Here is an 18,425-nt window from a genome sequence, read left to right as displayed (position 1 = left end):
CCAGTAAAGTTATGTAACAGAAAATTACATGAAAATGCATCTTTCAAAAACAAATTAACTACAAATTATGTATTATAAACTGTTTACATTAATTGTAAGAATACCTAAATAGTTTTTAAAAATATTGAATAAAAAAAATATTAATATTATGTATTATATTATTTATGGTTCACTTGCATTTTTGGTTTATAAAAATAATGACCTGTATGTTTGAACAATAACGTTATTTTCCATTTAAAATAATTTGCCGTAGCACATTGCTATAATTTAATACTCGGGCGATTAATTTAAGACGTATATTGAGATCGACGACCATGTCCTATAAATAATATTTAGTATTATGCTAAGTAAGTGTTTGTGCATACTATAATATGATCAGAACTAGCGCTAACAAAATATATGGGTAAAAGAGGAAGGAGACTTAATTATTGGAGGTTGCCCACTAAAACAATATAGACTTTGTGTATTATAGTTTTATTCAAAATTCAATTTAACGAAAATATATTTTTTAAATCTATAACCCATTAAAAAAAAATGTTTTAATTTAATTTTTAATATTTAAAATAAAAGCAAATGCCTACTAATAAGACAATTTTATTTTTTAAATATCGAATGAACGTAGATTTTACATTATAATAATAATACAATTACATATTGAATTATATGGTTTATAGATGACCAATATTCTTGAAAATATGAACTCTATAAATCGTAATTAATTATGACGCAATAATCGTAACCATTGATGAAATATTACTGTAACAAAATGTGTACTATAAATAAGAATTGAAAAATAGCCAACAAAAACTGCTAACTGATGACTTCTGATTGGAAATAAATCCTTCTTACCGTTCATGTATATGAAACCCAGCCTTGTATACAGTGTCAGAGCGATTTAGGTATATTTGAATCATATGATTCACAAAATTATTATTGGGGGTAGGTTCCTATAGAATGAAAATTTTTTTTTGAAAAATTTTCAAATTCTATTTGACCATTAATGTTTAATGCCGAGGGGATAGGTTGGAAAGGTTGGTAATGATCATGTAATGTACGTGTGACAAGGATTTGTTGCTAAAAACTCGAGTAGTCACCCATCTGGGAGCTAGGACAATGGTCTGTACGTACACCCACAGCGTTTCCGCAGTTGAGCATACTACTACGCAACTCCAAGCAACAGTAAGTAAGTACTTGTATGTGGTTTTTGTTTGATATTTATGCGTATACATTTTTGTAGTATAGTAATGATTAGAAAAAAAATTTCAAAACAAAAATAAAGTTTTTTTTACATAATTATTGAACTATAATATTTTTCTTGCTTTTTATTATTATTATTATTATTTTTTAATGAAAACACATATTTTTAATTCCTTATTGCAAATTGGAATATTTTTTGAAAATACTTCAAAATATAAAAATTGAATTTTGGGCGAATTATTTATGATCCATAAGTATTTAAAGATGTGATTAGCGGAGTGGAGTGATTTCTTTCAAATGCTGGTCTCACTACTCTGTATTTCTAAGCTTCAAATTCGTATTAACAGTGAAATGGTAGTCCGAAATTATATTTGTATACTTCACAATATTTCAAATAAATTCTGCTCTATGAAATAAAAAGTATATGTAGTCATTCGAAAGAGTCAAACACTTAAAAAATAATAACAAAATATAATTTCAAAAATGTCAGTGTTTTCTAAAATAATGAGTGTCTTATGGGTCACTCAGCGCATGTAATAGAATATAATATTATTTGTTGTTTCTATGTGCCTACCTATGAACCTATGGGCCAGTATTATTAGTTTGTTTTATTATAATTTATCGATAATATTGCGTACCTTCCATTAAAATAACAGTTACTCATATTATAATCATTATAATATTATTATCGTACATTTGTACGATTGAAGGAATTTCGATTTACGAACAAATTCTTCCGGGGACGTTAAGAACAAGGATTGGTGGAAAGTTAAACATCGCAATGTACAATATTATAAAATTGTGTAAACTGTACATGATACGTACTTAATTTTGGATAAAAAGTTGAAGAGATCATTAATGTATATATAATATGATATACCAACGTAGGTATTATACGCACGCGAGATAATATTTCAAGTACACGAACCAAGTTCGCTGCTGCGTTTGGATTGAAAAAAAAAAATACAATATAATATAAATAAGTTGTGTGCACGGTGCATTTTTAACTCAATGAAATGATATTATGATATTTTATATTTACATGCTTAAAATGCACATCGTCATTATTATTGTAACGTCTCACTAGTCCTTATGCGCCACGTATTTTCTTTGATTATCTAGGTAAAATGAAAAAGTCCGAACTTTTTCAATGTACGCAAGTGCACACGTTGATTGTATTTTACCAGCGTTCTGATCCGTATATAATGTAATCTACCTACTTAGTTTTAGTCATATCCGGACATGTATGCTTAAAATATCTGAGGCTCAGAGTGTACGTAGTGCACTAATACGTTGACATATTCAGCACAATCATACATGATGGAAATATTGTAATATTTATATTAGTCGAATGAATAGATTTTTAAAAGTTTGAAAATAAAAAATATTTATTGATTCAAACATCGGAAACATAAGAGGTACCTAATTCGCCTATAAATTACCATATTATCTATAATTTTCAACGAATTAATTTTTAAGTTACTGAGTTTATCTTCATAATAAAAAAAAAATATACATATTAAAAACATCCGCAATAAATTGAATATTTTAATTTTAGTAGGATAACTATTATACGCGAATTTTGGAAAATCATAATTATCAGCATAGATATTAGTGTGTAAAATATATTTATAAGTAATTTGAAGTTGTTGCAAGTTGGAGTACTTTATCTTTCACCACATATTATTTGGTACACTGATTAACCACTGCCAGAAAATCCAAGCCTCGACGATGATTTTAATACCGTGAAAAGATATTATATTCATAATACCTTTCGAAATGTATAGTATATTTATTATCCGTCCGCTACAGGGATTATAACATACAATTCGTTGTTAATAATTATTTAAAATTTGATTAATTCGAAAAGACTACCATAGAATATTCTAATAATATTAATAATAATAATAACATGTACAGTATAAAATAATAATTTTTAACAACAATATTAAGGTACAAACCATATTTCCTATAGGTATTATATATATATAGGTACTCGCGTTACACTTATAATTTATTATAGGCCCTAAACGTTTATTATTATATTATAATATAACCTTTGATAAATTATAATAAGCTAAAGTATTATTTTTGTTTGGTTTTGTTTTTTCCACATAAAATCTAAATTTCTTATTAATACATGAGCTCAGCATTATGACGTAAAATTGTATCGATTTCGTAATGATATACGTATCTTACAACATTACGATTAGATTGTTATATACATATTATGATATGTTTGTGTAACACTTGTTGACTTATAATTGTTTCAATATCACTCATCTATTATTATTACACAATAGTCGCAAACGGATACTGAACTATAAAATTATTTTAATACCATTGATGATTTTTATACTTTTACCATGAATATCGCATATGTGATAAAAACCAACGATTGTACGTCGCATAGGGTGTATGATATATGTTTTAGTAAGGTTATGCGACGTGACCTAAAGAATATAATACAATATTAATTTCTGAATAATATGCTCGCCAACGTGATACAACACTTAGGGGTTAACTTTAAGAGAGTGTTTCAATGTGAACCATCCGAGAATATAATATTTCACCTACAGACATTATAAGTACCTATACCATCGCAATATTAAAAATGCATACTAAACCACAATTGATAACATGCATAATGCCTGTATATTAATTATAATGGTATATATAATATATATATTTTATTTTTTTCATGACAATCGAACAAAGCAGTACATTAAATAATATTATTTAAAGGTCTGCACCGCAATTGATAGATCGTCGAAATTGACATTTCGTCATCGACTTTACATAATATAACACTATAATACCCCATTGGAAGAAAAAGCCAATATAATATTCTCTATAGCTAAACAAAAAACTTGCTAATGAGCAATATTCGTATTGTTTTATCATATTATTATAATAGGTAGTTTATTACATTATGCATTCAGAGGTATAGGTCAGATTGGTTAATATTTTCTGTATAAAAAATGCTAGTAACAAAATTTGGACTCAAACATATATTTTTTTAAATCAATTTGGTAGGTTTGAATTTAATTAAATGGCCAAAAACTTATTTTTAAACTGGATGAATAAAAATTAAGTTGATTTGTATGGATTTGAAGTATTCACTGATTCTTCGTTTAAATAAGTCATTGGACGCGAAAAATTTAGCAAAATTTACTGAAAAATTTTTTTACGACAAAGTATGTGTATTATCTATCTTACGAAATCTTCTACCCAAAATAGTTATAAATGTCCTTTGAATGGTCGTTTTATTTGTTGTATTTTAAATCCATAAAAATATCGATTTTCATAAATACCTATATTTGCTAAAAAATCACGCACATTGTGAATATATTTAAAACTTTTATGATTAATTACTTCAAAAGTTCGTTATGGTGAAAATAAATAAAATAATTTATTATTATTGCTTTTTTTTGTGAAAAAAAATATGGTGAAAACTGAAAATACTTAATTATTATGTAGATTATGATAATTAATTTTCATGTCAAGAAAAAATTACTATAAAAATAGTTTTAATACACTATTATACTATAATATATATTTATATATTTGCTGTCATGCCTAATAATCGTAAAATAAATAATTTACATTTTAACGTGTATCATACATAAATTGGTAAAAAAAAAAAAATGATTCAAAAATACGTCAACGAACACTCATAGCACCTAATCTACCAAATTATGTTTACATTATAAATTATATCATTAAACTTCAGTGGATTATTTTTGTTATTATGATTGTTATAATATTATAATTCCAACCTACTTATCTCCCGTAACCTTCAATAATTGACAAAGTTAATTAATTAACAACAAAAATTATGGTCGGTATTTAAATCCCGATAAAAAAAATGAATAACTGCGGTATATGATATAGTAATAATATTTTCGCGAGAAACTTTTGAAACGCACGATTTTACTTTTAAACGGTGATGGTGGGCGGTGAATCGACGTCCGCGATATTATAATATTGTTATTTAAAACAGTATTATACAGCTACGCGACATGAATTGCATAAACACAAATCCTTATTCGTAAAATAATATTATTAAATGGGTACTATGCCTAATTATTATTATATCTACCCAACCACTGGAACGAACTTAAAATATATTGTTGAATGATTTGTTGTATACTCAAGTGGTTAGCATCATGATACATTTTATTTTCTGGGTTACTATTAAAAATAAAATGTTCTTGTTTTTTGTCTCTTTTTAATCCACAACTGCAATATTAATTGCTTTTATAAAATACACAGAATGTCAGAATGGAAGAATTTTTCATGGAGCATATCTTGGATAAATTATGTGATAAATGTTATGTAATATGTTTATGCTAAATTTGTCAATTTTCATTCCATATTGTTCCCCAATCTATCCTAAAAAATTAATTTCGACATTGAAAACGGATTTGAAAGACTTAATATGTTTACTTTTTCCAACTACTAATTTCAAGAAGCATAGTATTAAATGTTTAAAATTTGTACATTTTTAAAGAATGTAAGTCAAGTTTAGATGAATGGAAATCCAAATGACGAAAAGAAAAATTGTTTGTTTAATCTAAAGAGGACAAGACAATACATTGAAATACGATTTCAAATCTATATTATATAATTATATCAACCAGCACCTTGGAATTAAATAGGTCATCATTTTGCATGAAAAACAAAGGTTTGTTTTGAATTCCTTTAACTATTATTTATTAGTTTCCTAATCCTATATACCTATTATATTATAATATTACCAAACTATAGAACTACCGGTAAAAAAAATATTCTCCGATGAATATAACCCTAGGTTGGTAAATAAAATGTGAATTTCGCATGTGCACATCTATTTATATTAAAAAATAATGCCTATAAGTATACAATTGATTCAGTATGGTACAACGGTATTATTTCGATACATACCTAATTTGACCTATAGTCTACAAAAAAATGTGAAAATGTTAATTTTTTTTTAGTCAATAATATGTTGTTTATTTTATCGGTAACAATGAATATGTTTTTGAATATACTCGTATTTTCGCTCGCGTCAGTCAAAATCGTAAATTATGACAATTAACAAAGGTCTTATAACAAAATAAGAGGACAGCACTTTATTGACTTTTCAGCTAAATTAAAAACATATACTCAGTTAAATTTTCAAGCAATTTTCGATCAATTTTAAAATTTAAAACGATCAGGAACTATACTTAATTCTACCTTGATTATCAAATGTTTCATACTTAAAAAAAAAAAAAAAAAATGGTTAGACGTACGCCACACTTATATTTCTATCTTAATCACGCCACTGCAGGGTATCAATTCATAACATACCTTAATTTATTATTAATCATTTTTAAAATTGAATACCTACTATTGATTTCGTTTTTAATTAACCATACTAATTTTTATTTTTTATTACATTACCTATTTATTATTATGTGTCATTTTTTTCGTATATCAATCAATATAGCTTAAAAAATATAATATACTATATTGCGCAGTTATCATCAAGCCCACAAAGAGTCGATAACCGAAATATACACCGTGTTTACTGCGTTTAATCCGGGAAATAAGAATGCTGCGCAAAATTTTATGTTCAAGTATTCGCATCCAGCGCTCGTCTTATAGCTGGGCTTTTTTGACCACCCCAAGAAGATCTATTCCCAACAGTGTAATATTAAACACTGTATATTTGCTCGTACTTACACTCATTTTGCGAGTCAGTATTCGTAGCACGCGTGTTTGTCATCGTTCTTATCGTGGGCACTAGAATGAAGCAGAGCTCCGGATACGCACGTCTAGGTTTGGCAAACGCACTCTGATGATGGGTACATCAAATGGTGGATGAAGGGTGATGAAGGGAGCGTCGTGGTGACAAGGATTTCAGCTAGGTCCCAGACTTTGCAAGATTCTAGATTTATATTTTATGTACCTATGCTATATTACATCGTTTTCGCATGTTTCGTGAACGGTCGTTTTGAATTTTACTGAGTACAATGGGTTAATTTGTACTATTGTTTAAAATGATTGTATTGATATTGTGGATGTCTTTGAGTAGGTGCTTTAGTATTCCAACTATTTACATTTTGGAATTTTATTACTGGCCTAAGTACACTTACGATATATAGTGGTAATTTTACGAAAGTGAATTACGCTATTTTATTTTAAAATAAAATAATAATTTATTGATTTGTGAATCTATTATTATTATAAATCATTTAAAAGAAACATTGTGAATCGATACAAGCACAATAAAGTTGAAATAGTTATCTGAATTAAATATTAATCCACTTGTGTAGCATATTATGTACAAATTAATCTCGTTTCCAAATTTATTACTATCTGCATTATATTGTTATTTACGAGGAGATTTACTATTTATTTCCATAACGCACTGTTTACAATTTATTAACTTTGCCAGCTTGGAAACTAAATTAGTGCCATGTAAATAATTGTGTTATGTTAGTGTCAGTATTACAATATTTTAATTTCAGTTTGGTATTATTTGGGATTCAAATCCGTTTAAAGGCACTATTTCACTGTAAAACTTATAAACAGTTTATAAATTTATATTTTCATTAGTTGACAATTTTATTGTGTTACTTCAATCGACTAACCATAACTACGATAATTAAAAAGTTACGGATATTTAAAACGTAAATATTTGATACAAACATGACCTTTATTTATCGGCTGGGATCAAGAACTAAGTATCAGCCCATGTGCCTTTACTGAAATTTATCTAAGCTTGAAAGTCAACATTACTGATATAACATCAAAACAGAGATTGAGGTCAACGCCTAATCATTATGTAATGCACATAGCATTATAAATACAGTGGGCTTTTCATAACTAATTATTTAGTAGGCAATATAGCGCTCCTGTAGAACACTACCAACGTCTCCTCAGTAGTTTTACTTATTCACAAGCTCGTGTGTGTACTCGAGATCGCTCCACTACCACTTAACCAACAGGACCATTCTGCTATATACTATACGTATACACCACTCTATTTTATAGTTTATACTATATTATTATTATTATACCTTCATCGGGTCATAAACAACGAGGAATATGTTCGACGAACCGAATTTTCGGAAAAATGGGGCGAAACATTTATTTTGATAGTTAACTATGATAATATATATATATATATATATATATATATATATATATATATATATATATATATAATATTATTTTATATATAAAATATTCAGTGAATATGAGTGGAAAATCGTTATTGTATTATGATAATATATGCACGTTAATTGCGTATTTGGTAATTGTCATCGAAAAACTGATAATGATCATAATAAGGAGTTTTAATAATGTGATGAGTTTATATTATATTATTAAAAGTCATACATGCAATATTTTTTTTAAAGATATTTAATTTATTTTAACATAATTATATAACAGATGATAATAATTACACAAAAATTGTAATTGGTGGATGAAGAAGCCAAAGTGCTATAGGTAGTAAAGTCAAAGCCAGGAAATGGTAGTGAACTTAAGTACAGAAGATAAAGGAAGACTGAAATATTGTAGGACTGTTGTCAATGATTTTTTTACTACCAATTATTGATGTAATTTTAGGCTGTAAAAAGAATAAGCCACTTAATTTCACCTTTTTTCATTGATCCATGCTTGATCATGCAATAGCATACTCATAAGATAACCACGAAGATTACAGAAATTTAATTATTCTTAAGTAATCTTAAATAGTTTAAACAATTTAATTCATAACCTTTCAATAATAATAATAAATAAACATGCAACTATGTTTGTTTGAATATTGAGTCTGTTTGGAAGGAAAAACAATAAAAATTCACTTAATAAAAATTGAAAAATAAATGACGATGTTAAAACGATATTTATTTAAGTATTTTTGTTGGTAGTTGTAAGATTATATGAAAATGAATATTAAGTGAGTTTATTAAATAAATCCTCATAAAAATTGATTTAAGTAATTTAGACACTAAGTTGTATTTACCCAAATATTATTGTAATCGTATTTATTAATTTACTTACTGTAATCAATAATTTAGTTTATGTTGTTAAAACAGATATGATAATGTAAACAAAATTAAGGATAATATAGGGCTTTATGCCTACGGCACTATATGCATTTCAACTGTAAGAGTATTATTTATTAATAAAAAGAGAATCGAAAGTTTTGTATTTAAGTTCTCCAAAGATCACAGTATCAATAAATTTAAACTAGAAGAAACTGATTATAATATACATATTTAAATCGTTTGTATCTGTTAAATAGAATTTATCGTGTGAAAAAATTTGTTTTTTTTTTGTTTTGACATCAATTTTAATTATATAATTCAACCCTATAGTACCTATAGTATAATATTTGAATATTATTTTATGAGCTACAGTCCCTAATCCTTAAGTCCCACTCTAAAATATGTATTTCACGAATTTTCCCAGGTTATTTCATAAGGTTATTTAGATTAATTCTTGGTTATCGTTATGTCTCACATAATATTTCATTAAAAAAATCTGCTTGTTTTAAATTGTTGTAACCCAACAGAAAAATATTAGTGTTCAGTTTTTCAAATTATAGGAGTTTGACTAACTTTATAACTATTCAGGGGGTCAGAAATGTCACGGATAAACCTGCCTTTTCTCAGAAAAATAATCAAATAGAGACTGGCAGAAATAATTAACGTTAGTATTAATATTGTTGCATTTTCGGAAAACGTCTGGATTTTGATTTTCTACGTCTCATGAAATTGTCGATTGTGACCCTATTACCCTAACTAACCGTTGATTGAATACAATGTTTGTGGTTCTAAATGAATATTTCAAAATTGCTGAGTTTCCATGAAACAGCTTGCCGTATTATAAGCCTCAGGGTAATTTAAGTTTCTACGGCCGTTTGAACTATAATAATAATAATAACAATTTTATCATTTTCGTGTTATTCTGAAAGGAACAAATTTAGTGTTTTTTCATCCAACATCTAGACACCGTGATTTCAATAGCTGCAATTATTGTAATTTTGCATACGCCATGCCTGATCATCATTAATTTGTTGTACATAAAGACTTGCTTTTTAAAATAGTATAAGTCTAGAAAATTACACATGTATCGCATACTTTAGTGTCGCCCTTTAAAAGGGTTTAAGCAATAACGTGTGAAAACACTGATTATTACCATCTCTTTAAGTGATAACACTTAAGAAACACTCTCTTAAATACCCTTAGTGTGTTATATCATAATGCTAAACTATCATATTATTATAAATAACAAAATACCTAATGTTTAATATGAAATAACGTGGTAATTTAAATATTTGAGCGATTCAAAAATAGCCTTGAAATAATAGATAATGTTTTACGTATGTCGCTAATCGATAAGGGAGATGGGCACAGTTAGAGGCAATCCGTAAAGCGGCGGCTGCGTCCCGGGACTATCAAGACATTAATATAATATTTATATTAATAATAGATTATTATTACGGTAGCGCAGAAACAAAAAAAGATGTTATTATCATCTTTTTATACAATGACATTGGCCGTAAGTCGAAATAACACATATTATTATAAATTTTACACATTGTGTACGGATCAAATCGTATTGGATTTACACCGTATCAAACTTACATACCATCAATAATACCATCATCGTTTACCGGCCAGCCGCACAGAATAACTGTATGACCGGTGTTATACATAATATGCGGTCGGACTATCATTCACAAAAAATTAAAATTAAAATTAACAATAAATTTACAAGGGAAAAGTTAACTTGACGAGACGCTCTGTATATAATGACGTACGACGACGATAAAAATAATAATATAATATCATCGTAACGTTCGAGCGGCGCCGTAAGTCTTCGGCTCTAGAAAAGGACCGCTACCGCGATAATTACCAGTAACAACGTCCCTGTGCACGTAGTAGGCGACAAGTTCGCGCTCCTCGAGTTGGAGACCGGAAGTAGTATGTCGACCTCGGCAATTTTCAACACGGACAGCAGCATGTTTGTTTTCACTTGCATGGCCTGCGTGGTGACCATAAACGAGAAGTTCTTCAAGATATCAAAACACGCCATCTGAAATAACGATATAATTTGTATAACATAATATATAAGTTGTGTTCACTCGAGTTATAATTAAAATATAATTATTATTATTATTCCGAATAGTGGGTAGAAATACTAGAAATAGTACACCAATGATAAAACATCTTATTAGAAAACATGAAAATAATAATAATGTATTTTTCTTTAACAAACACTGGTAATTAAAACAACAATATCATTACTTTCCAAATGTGTAATTTGGCCTTAAGTCTATAGCATTAAAAAAAAATGATGATATTTATTTCAAAATGCTAAATTTCTTAAGATGTTATAATATGAACCAAGAATGTCAACGAATAAAGAATCACTTTGTACAACACAACATTAAAATGTATAATATATGTATAACAGTGCGAATATGCACTGATATGTTAAGTAGGAGACCTGGTGACAATAGTTTAAAACATTACGTTATCGTTATCAGGAAATCACAATGTAACATAGTTACCAATACCTACGTATAATATTAATTATTTATTATAATATAATAATTTACAATTAATAGGTTATTTTTGTGATGTTTGATTCGTCAATGCACTATTATTATTCAAACGCTTATTATTTACATTTTATATTTTATTTACACAAATGCAAGATACGACATAAAGCCATGAAAATACGCAATGTCAGTATTTATTTCAATTTTTTAAGCATCACAATGGCAATATCATACATTTTTCATATTCGTTGAATATTTGTAATTTATACATCAACGTAATGTGGGATAACTGCATCTGATTGACTGATTCAGCTACCTCAGATTTACACAAGCCGATAGTTAACCATACGTGAACTTGACCTATACAACTTAAGAGACGCATAGGAAATATGATTCTCCATTCATAATATTATAATAAATGATGATACCATTTTTTAAAACATCTGCATTTTATTTTTGTTCATATTTCATTATATATTCATATTTATTTTCTAATAAACGGTATTAATACTTTTTATTTTTAAAAAACCATATTTACAATCTACACATAAAGCACAATAAGTAAATTTGATAATAATAGTAATAAAAAATATCAATTGATTGGCTTTAGGGGGGAAAACGTCCATCAACAATACCTCCTGTTGAATTTGGTCGGTTCATATGGAGAAACCGTTTATTTATTTTATTTTTATTTTTTTTATTGGACAAGGGCGTCTCTTGGCCATTTTTTTTTAATCTCCTTGGAGTGTTTCTGTGGGTGGTTAAAGAGGACATACGAGAAATAGGAGGGGTTGGGTTTGAATGGAGTTTTGAGTGAAGTTTTTTGTAATATCGAGTTGTTATTTCGTTGACTGTTGAGATTTGTAGATCCTTATGTAATGATTCGTTGGTCATATACCATGGGGCTCCAGTTATTTGTCTGAGACATATGGATTGGAAGGCTCGTATAGGTCTTATATTACATGGTTTGGCTTTATCATAGATTTACATACAATAAGACCAGATAGAGGTAATAATCATCTTGTATATTAATATTTTGTTTTTTAAACTCAATGAAAGTTTTTGTTTTCTTGTGATTAAATTTGTATAGTTTCAACCAAACACGCGAAATTATGGTTACAGTGACAATATTATTTTCAAATAAACGGAATACTGTAACCACGCTTTTAATGCTGCTAAAATTGTTTTATACCTATATGTAAGTACATATTTATATTATTATGATTCCGGGATTATAACCTTAACGTTTATTTATTTTTTTGATCTTAGTTTAGTTTTGGTTGTTAAAAAATAAAACATAATAATAAGGTTTCCGGTCATAAATGATCTTAAATTTAAAAAAATATGAAATCGAGGTTGCGGTTACGGTTGTGGTTAATAACGGGTTTAACCTGTTAATAATCAATATTTTTTTTAAAATCAAGTTTAAAGTTGTCGTGGATCATAGTTACCGTACTTGATGAATGAGCGTCTTTGATACAGTATTTGGTTTGTCAAATTGAGATTTAATTTAAAAAAAAAAAACTAATTAATATATTATTTTAATAACAAAAAATTTAATATTAAATAATACATATGGGGTAATGTATGCGCATTTTGAAGAAGATTAACTCAAGCAAAAAAAAAATAAAAAAAATAGATGCTGCCTAAATTATGCATATTGTATTGTAACGCATTGTTTAAAAAAACGCATTAATTGAGAAAGTGTACATACTAAGAGGAATATTTCCTAACTCTCAATATAAGATGACAAATTTCCAACAGCTTGAAAAGATATAAATAGACAAATAATTTGAGACATCCTTTAGTTAAATAGACTAGACAAATCACTAAAATTTCCAGATTAAAATCAAGAAATAATTTCTAATTCCTTAGAAAATGACACTCTTGGAGTACAATAAGTGCATTGAAGCCATCTGATGGTGAACCGACAGAACACTTACCCCAGTTCATGAGTTACAAATACATGTGTGAAAGACATTAAATCAGCTAAGAGAGGGAGTTGGAAGATTAAAGGATACCATTTTTTAACTGAGATACCTTAATGACCACCATGTCTCTTGCCGCTGTGCAACAATATAGACGACGGCACACTTGCTGAAATTACGCTAGACTGAAAGCTTGATACTTATCAACCATAAATCTATAAACGTAGACAGTACTAGGCATCATCTGAAAACATCTAGTCGAAATACTAACCCTAACATATTTTATTCTCTTTATAATGGAAAATTTCAATAGTCCCGGTGTAAATTATATATGCAATTTCTACTTTTCTATGACGGAAAACTATTTAATACGGAAAAATATTTGGTCCCAAATGATTTCGTTATAGAGAGGTTTTACTATATTTTCATTGATTTTTTATTGATTTATTTTATTCATATCATTCTTGTTGTTTTAAATTGTAAACCTAGTCATATTTACTTGTCTAGTTAACTATTATATAGTTACCATTAGGATTTCTGACACAAAAAAAAAAATATAGGAGACTAACGTTTCCCTCATAGCATCATTAATTTAAAACATTAAGTAAATATTAATTCAAATAAACTGAAGGTTAAATCCTTATGAAAATTCATAAATCAAGTGTTGTAAATATCTGTAATAATATCGATTTTTTCAGAAATGTACACAATAACAGATATTGTTACAGTAAAGTATGTTACTTATCGAAGAAGATTCATTATCATTAATTTATGTTTATAATTTCAAATAAAGCTTATAATACATATATTTCGAACTTACTCACAATAGTCTTACGAATGCGAGGATTTATCATTGTTGGTTTCAATGCCAATATCACAAAATAAAATATGTAAGATATTTACACACCCGTTAATGTTATTTTCGTGTCTCAGAGGACCGTTATTTAATTTATTCTAATTTATAAATTTTGAGCTGTAGAACATTAGCACTCAGTTCGTTTGTATGAATATTATAAATTGGATGGCGGGACCATCAAAACTTTCGGTAGTAAGGTTAAGATAAAGAAATCCCTCAAGATTAAGGTTCAGAATTTATGGAAGCAAGTACAGATAATTTTTTTTATACGAACTGATAATAAATTATTATTAAACAACCATTATACATACATAATATAGCGTTGCGAATCGATCGAACACTAATAAAAAATTCAGGCTGAAAACTCGTAAAATACAATAAATGGCAGTAGCGATCCGATCAATACGGATGAATAAACGACGAACGTGTGTGATAAATTTAGTGACGATATTTTTCGTTAAACAACGTCTTGTGAAAGTGTTATATTATATTAAAACTTTTCTGAAGAGTACTTGTGGGCAATTTATTATTGAGGAGTAAATAGAAAACAAAGTTCCATACAATTTTTTTTTATTTTATAGCATAACATTTATCTATTCTGATGACAATAATAATAATAATGTTACAATCTACAGTAAAACGAACAACAGTGCTGATGTTCACCGACAGTAAATTGTTTCACCAAATACCAATCCCGTCTAAACTTATCTTTTTGTTTGCCTTGTGAAATCATCTTTCAACGAGTCATACACTTTTTGTCGCAAATATATACCAAAAATAATAATTTTTTTACTGAACCCATCTAAAAAGATCGTAAAAATAAAAGTAAACATAAAAAAGATATACAATGTGAAATGCTATATGTACTGAATACTGATCCGGTAACTTCTCGACCTTTAAACTCTACCTACTTTTTTGCTTAAAATGTCGGTCATCAGTCATCGGTAAAAATAAAATGATAAGAGTATTCTCGTTGTACGACATGTTGTATTTTACTTACGATTTTATCAATGCAACCTAATATTAAAATAAAATATAATATTGAATTTAGTATATTATATTCATTAGTAAATGGGGATTTTTTTTGGTAGCTGGCGTTTTAAAACCCCCTATAATCTAAGCGTTATGCGCACAAAATTAGTAGCGTGTATAGAAATATGATTTGACATAAACAAGTTTGCATTTCATCGGTCGAAGTACTTTTTTGATTCAATCAAATTAATTATCAGAATAAAACGTTGAATTTTTTATAATTTTTTCGGTATTCAATAGGAAATACATAAATAACAGTTTTTAGTAAAACAAAATATATGAAAATGATAGAGGTGTTATACTTTTCTTTGTTACTCATTTGTGTACCTGGAGTGTCGTATTTTGAAACACGCAACTGACCAAAACATTATTATTAGAACGCGGATTTCTATGCAATTGCATATTTTTTACTTTTAATATTTTTGGATTGTTGTCAGTTATGTCCACGAATCATCATAATTTGAAGCTAATGGTGAAATTTTTTTTGCATATTTCTGCATATTTAAAGGTTATTGGTGTTATTACATATTTTAGCATATTTTGACAAAATTCAAAATTTATTGCATATTGAAGCGAAAATTTAAAATAATATTTTGTCAAGTAGAAAAATTAAAACTAAATTTCATTGTCACTAAATAATAATTTATATATACTTATATTTATTTAAACCTTTATAAGATAAATAATCGATTACGACGTAAAGTAATGCTGTGTCAGTCGGTTATTGACATATCACTCGACACTTGGTGACATCGGTTAGCTCGAAGATCTTTATCAAGACCCGAAAATACTAAGTTGCTTCAAATATGACCCAATAACTTCGGTTGACGTCGAACGTTCGTTATCAGTCTTTAAAAATATGTTAACCGATAAACGATACAGCTTCACAGAAAAAAAACTTGAAATGCATATTATGATTATTCATTTTAATAATAAATTAAATTTTAAAAATAAATTAAGGTTTTCAGAAAATTCCCTACATTTTTTTTATTAAGTATTTAAATAATTAATTATTATAAGTTTTACTGTAAATTTTAAATAGATAAAAATGTTTGCATTTTTTTTTTACATATTTTTACGATTTTGACTGCATATTTTTTTACATATTTTCATGATTTTAACTGCATATTTTTTGCATATTTTCATGATTTTTACTGCATATTATATCGAATAATTCGATACTTATAAGTGCATAAAAATCCGTGCTCTAATTATTATTGTTGAAATGGAGAGTAGATATATTTACTATTAATATTTTATTGTATTAGGTACTTTATTATGACTTTTGTTGTATTTATATAGAGTTAAGGATTTAAGTTTCTTTTCTCAAAATGAGACCAAATTATTCTTTGTTTAATAATTTTATACATTCAAAATCAAATTAAAGTTTTACAATAAGCATTAAACATTTTTATGTCTATTGCTATTCATATCGTTTTTGGTCCTTACTAAAAAATGCAATCAGTGTTTCAGTCGTAATATAGAAATAATTGTATACCAAAGCAATAAGTTGTAGCTATAAATTAAAACATACTTATAAATATAATAATATTATTTTATTTTAGTGTATTTCATAATTTTCATCAAATGTCCAACATAGAAGATACCGGAAAAATGAACACACGACAGAGATGTAACTAAATTGTCTATCCAAAGCGCCGTGTTGATATAATATTTAATTTTAAATAACACTTACACTAATGAAACAATTTTTATTTAGTTGATTTAGCAATATAGTTATAAAATAAAGGCTTGGGAACAAAAATAATTTTATCAGTGCTAATGATTCGTATTTATTAATTCATATCATCATAAATATTCATTATTTTATTATATTAATTGTGGATTCGTAATTTATTTTTATTTTGTAACATCTTAACAACTTTAGAATATAATTGACTTAATAAAAAAATAAAATGCAGAGAAACATAACTACTAGCTATCAATTCTCTAAATGACCGTTGATACATTATTTTATATTCGAAGCTGTATATTAATGTTAAACTGTTAAACATCACTGTGCACATTCGTGTGATTATACCAAATAAATAAAAATTTCAACATTTACATAATTGCAGTAAAAAACAAAAGTAATGAATTATTTTAAATTTATTTAAATTTATTATAATAGCAGCTATATTACTATATCTGTTCGAGTTACATTTTATATACATAAGACTGTCTATTTAATATTTATTGTGTTTCAATTTGCTTAGAAATATATAAGTAATACGATCCCGTAGAAATCCCCTAAAAATCAGTTTCGACACCTTTCCCAATTAAACAGACAAATAGACTCAGCTAAATTTAAAGGTGCATATTTCGTACAATATTACATTTAAGTTATTAAGTGATGTTTCTGTGTAATTTGCATCACATAAAACTAGATTTAAGAATAATATGCCATTATAATAATTTTAAATTTTGAAAATTTAATTTTTTTCTATAGTAATAATATATAATTTGATCATCAATCATGTTTGGTTTAGGGGGTGTAGTGGCCGGGTGGATTATGGCGTCGTTTGCGATGCGCACCGTCACCGGTTCGAATCCCGGTCACGGGTGTCATCGCTTTCCGAACAGTTCACGCTATTTTGAAAGAGAGGCCGCCACCGCCCTTCACTGGCATGGCAGAAACCTACGAGTGCCCACTTGAAATTCTGCCAAAAAAACACACACGTGTACCAAAAACCTACACAACTTAAAAACCTATAGTACCTTACTTACACCTAATGACCTATTGCCACGGTGTAACTAATAAAAAAAAAAAGTTTGGTTTAATAGATAAATTAAAAAAAAAAAAAATATTAAAATGAATATAAAGTATAATAGAAAATCTAAGCTAATTATGATCATAAAAAAATAA

At 27.4% G+C, this 18,425-nt stretch overlaps 1 protein-coding gene across 1 annotated transcript in view; it reads right to left on the bottom strand.

The window, feature by feature from the left end:
* Nucleotides 1-8,569: 8,569 nt before the first annotated feature.
* The window catches only part of Gfrl (Glial cell line-derived neurotrophic family receptor-like), a 175,944-nt gene continuing 166,088 nt past the window's right edge, over nt 8,570-18,425 (bottom strand). The window contains exon 14 of the mRNA XM_089215832.1: nt 8,570-11,274. Within this exon, the coding sequence (XP_089071958.1) occupies nt 11,065-11,274 (210 nt within the window). The 3' untranslated portion in view covers nt 8,570-11,064. The remainder of the gene's footprint in view (nt 11,275-18,425) is intronic.

Source organism: Diuraphis noxia, unplaced genomic scaffold (assembly GCF_037042655.1).
Source record: "Diuraphis noxia isolate RWA-SAM2 unplaced genomic scaffold, SU_Dnox_SAM2 contig0001, whole genome shotgun sequence".
NCBI lineage: Eukaryota > Metazoa > Arthropoda > Insecta > Hemiptera > Aphididae > Diuraphis > Diuraphis noxia.
This window is presented reverse-complemented; position numbering and strand designations above follow the sequence as displayed.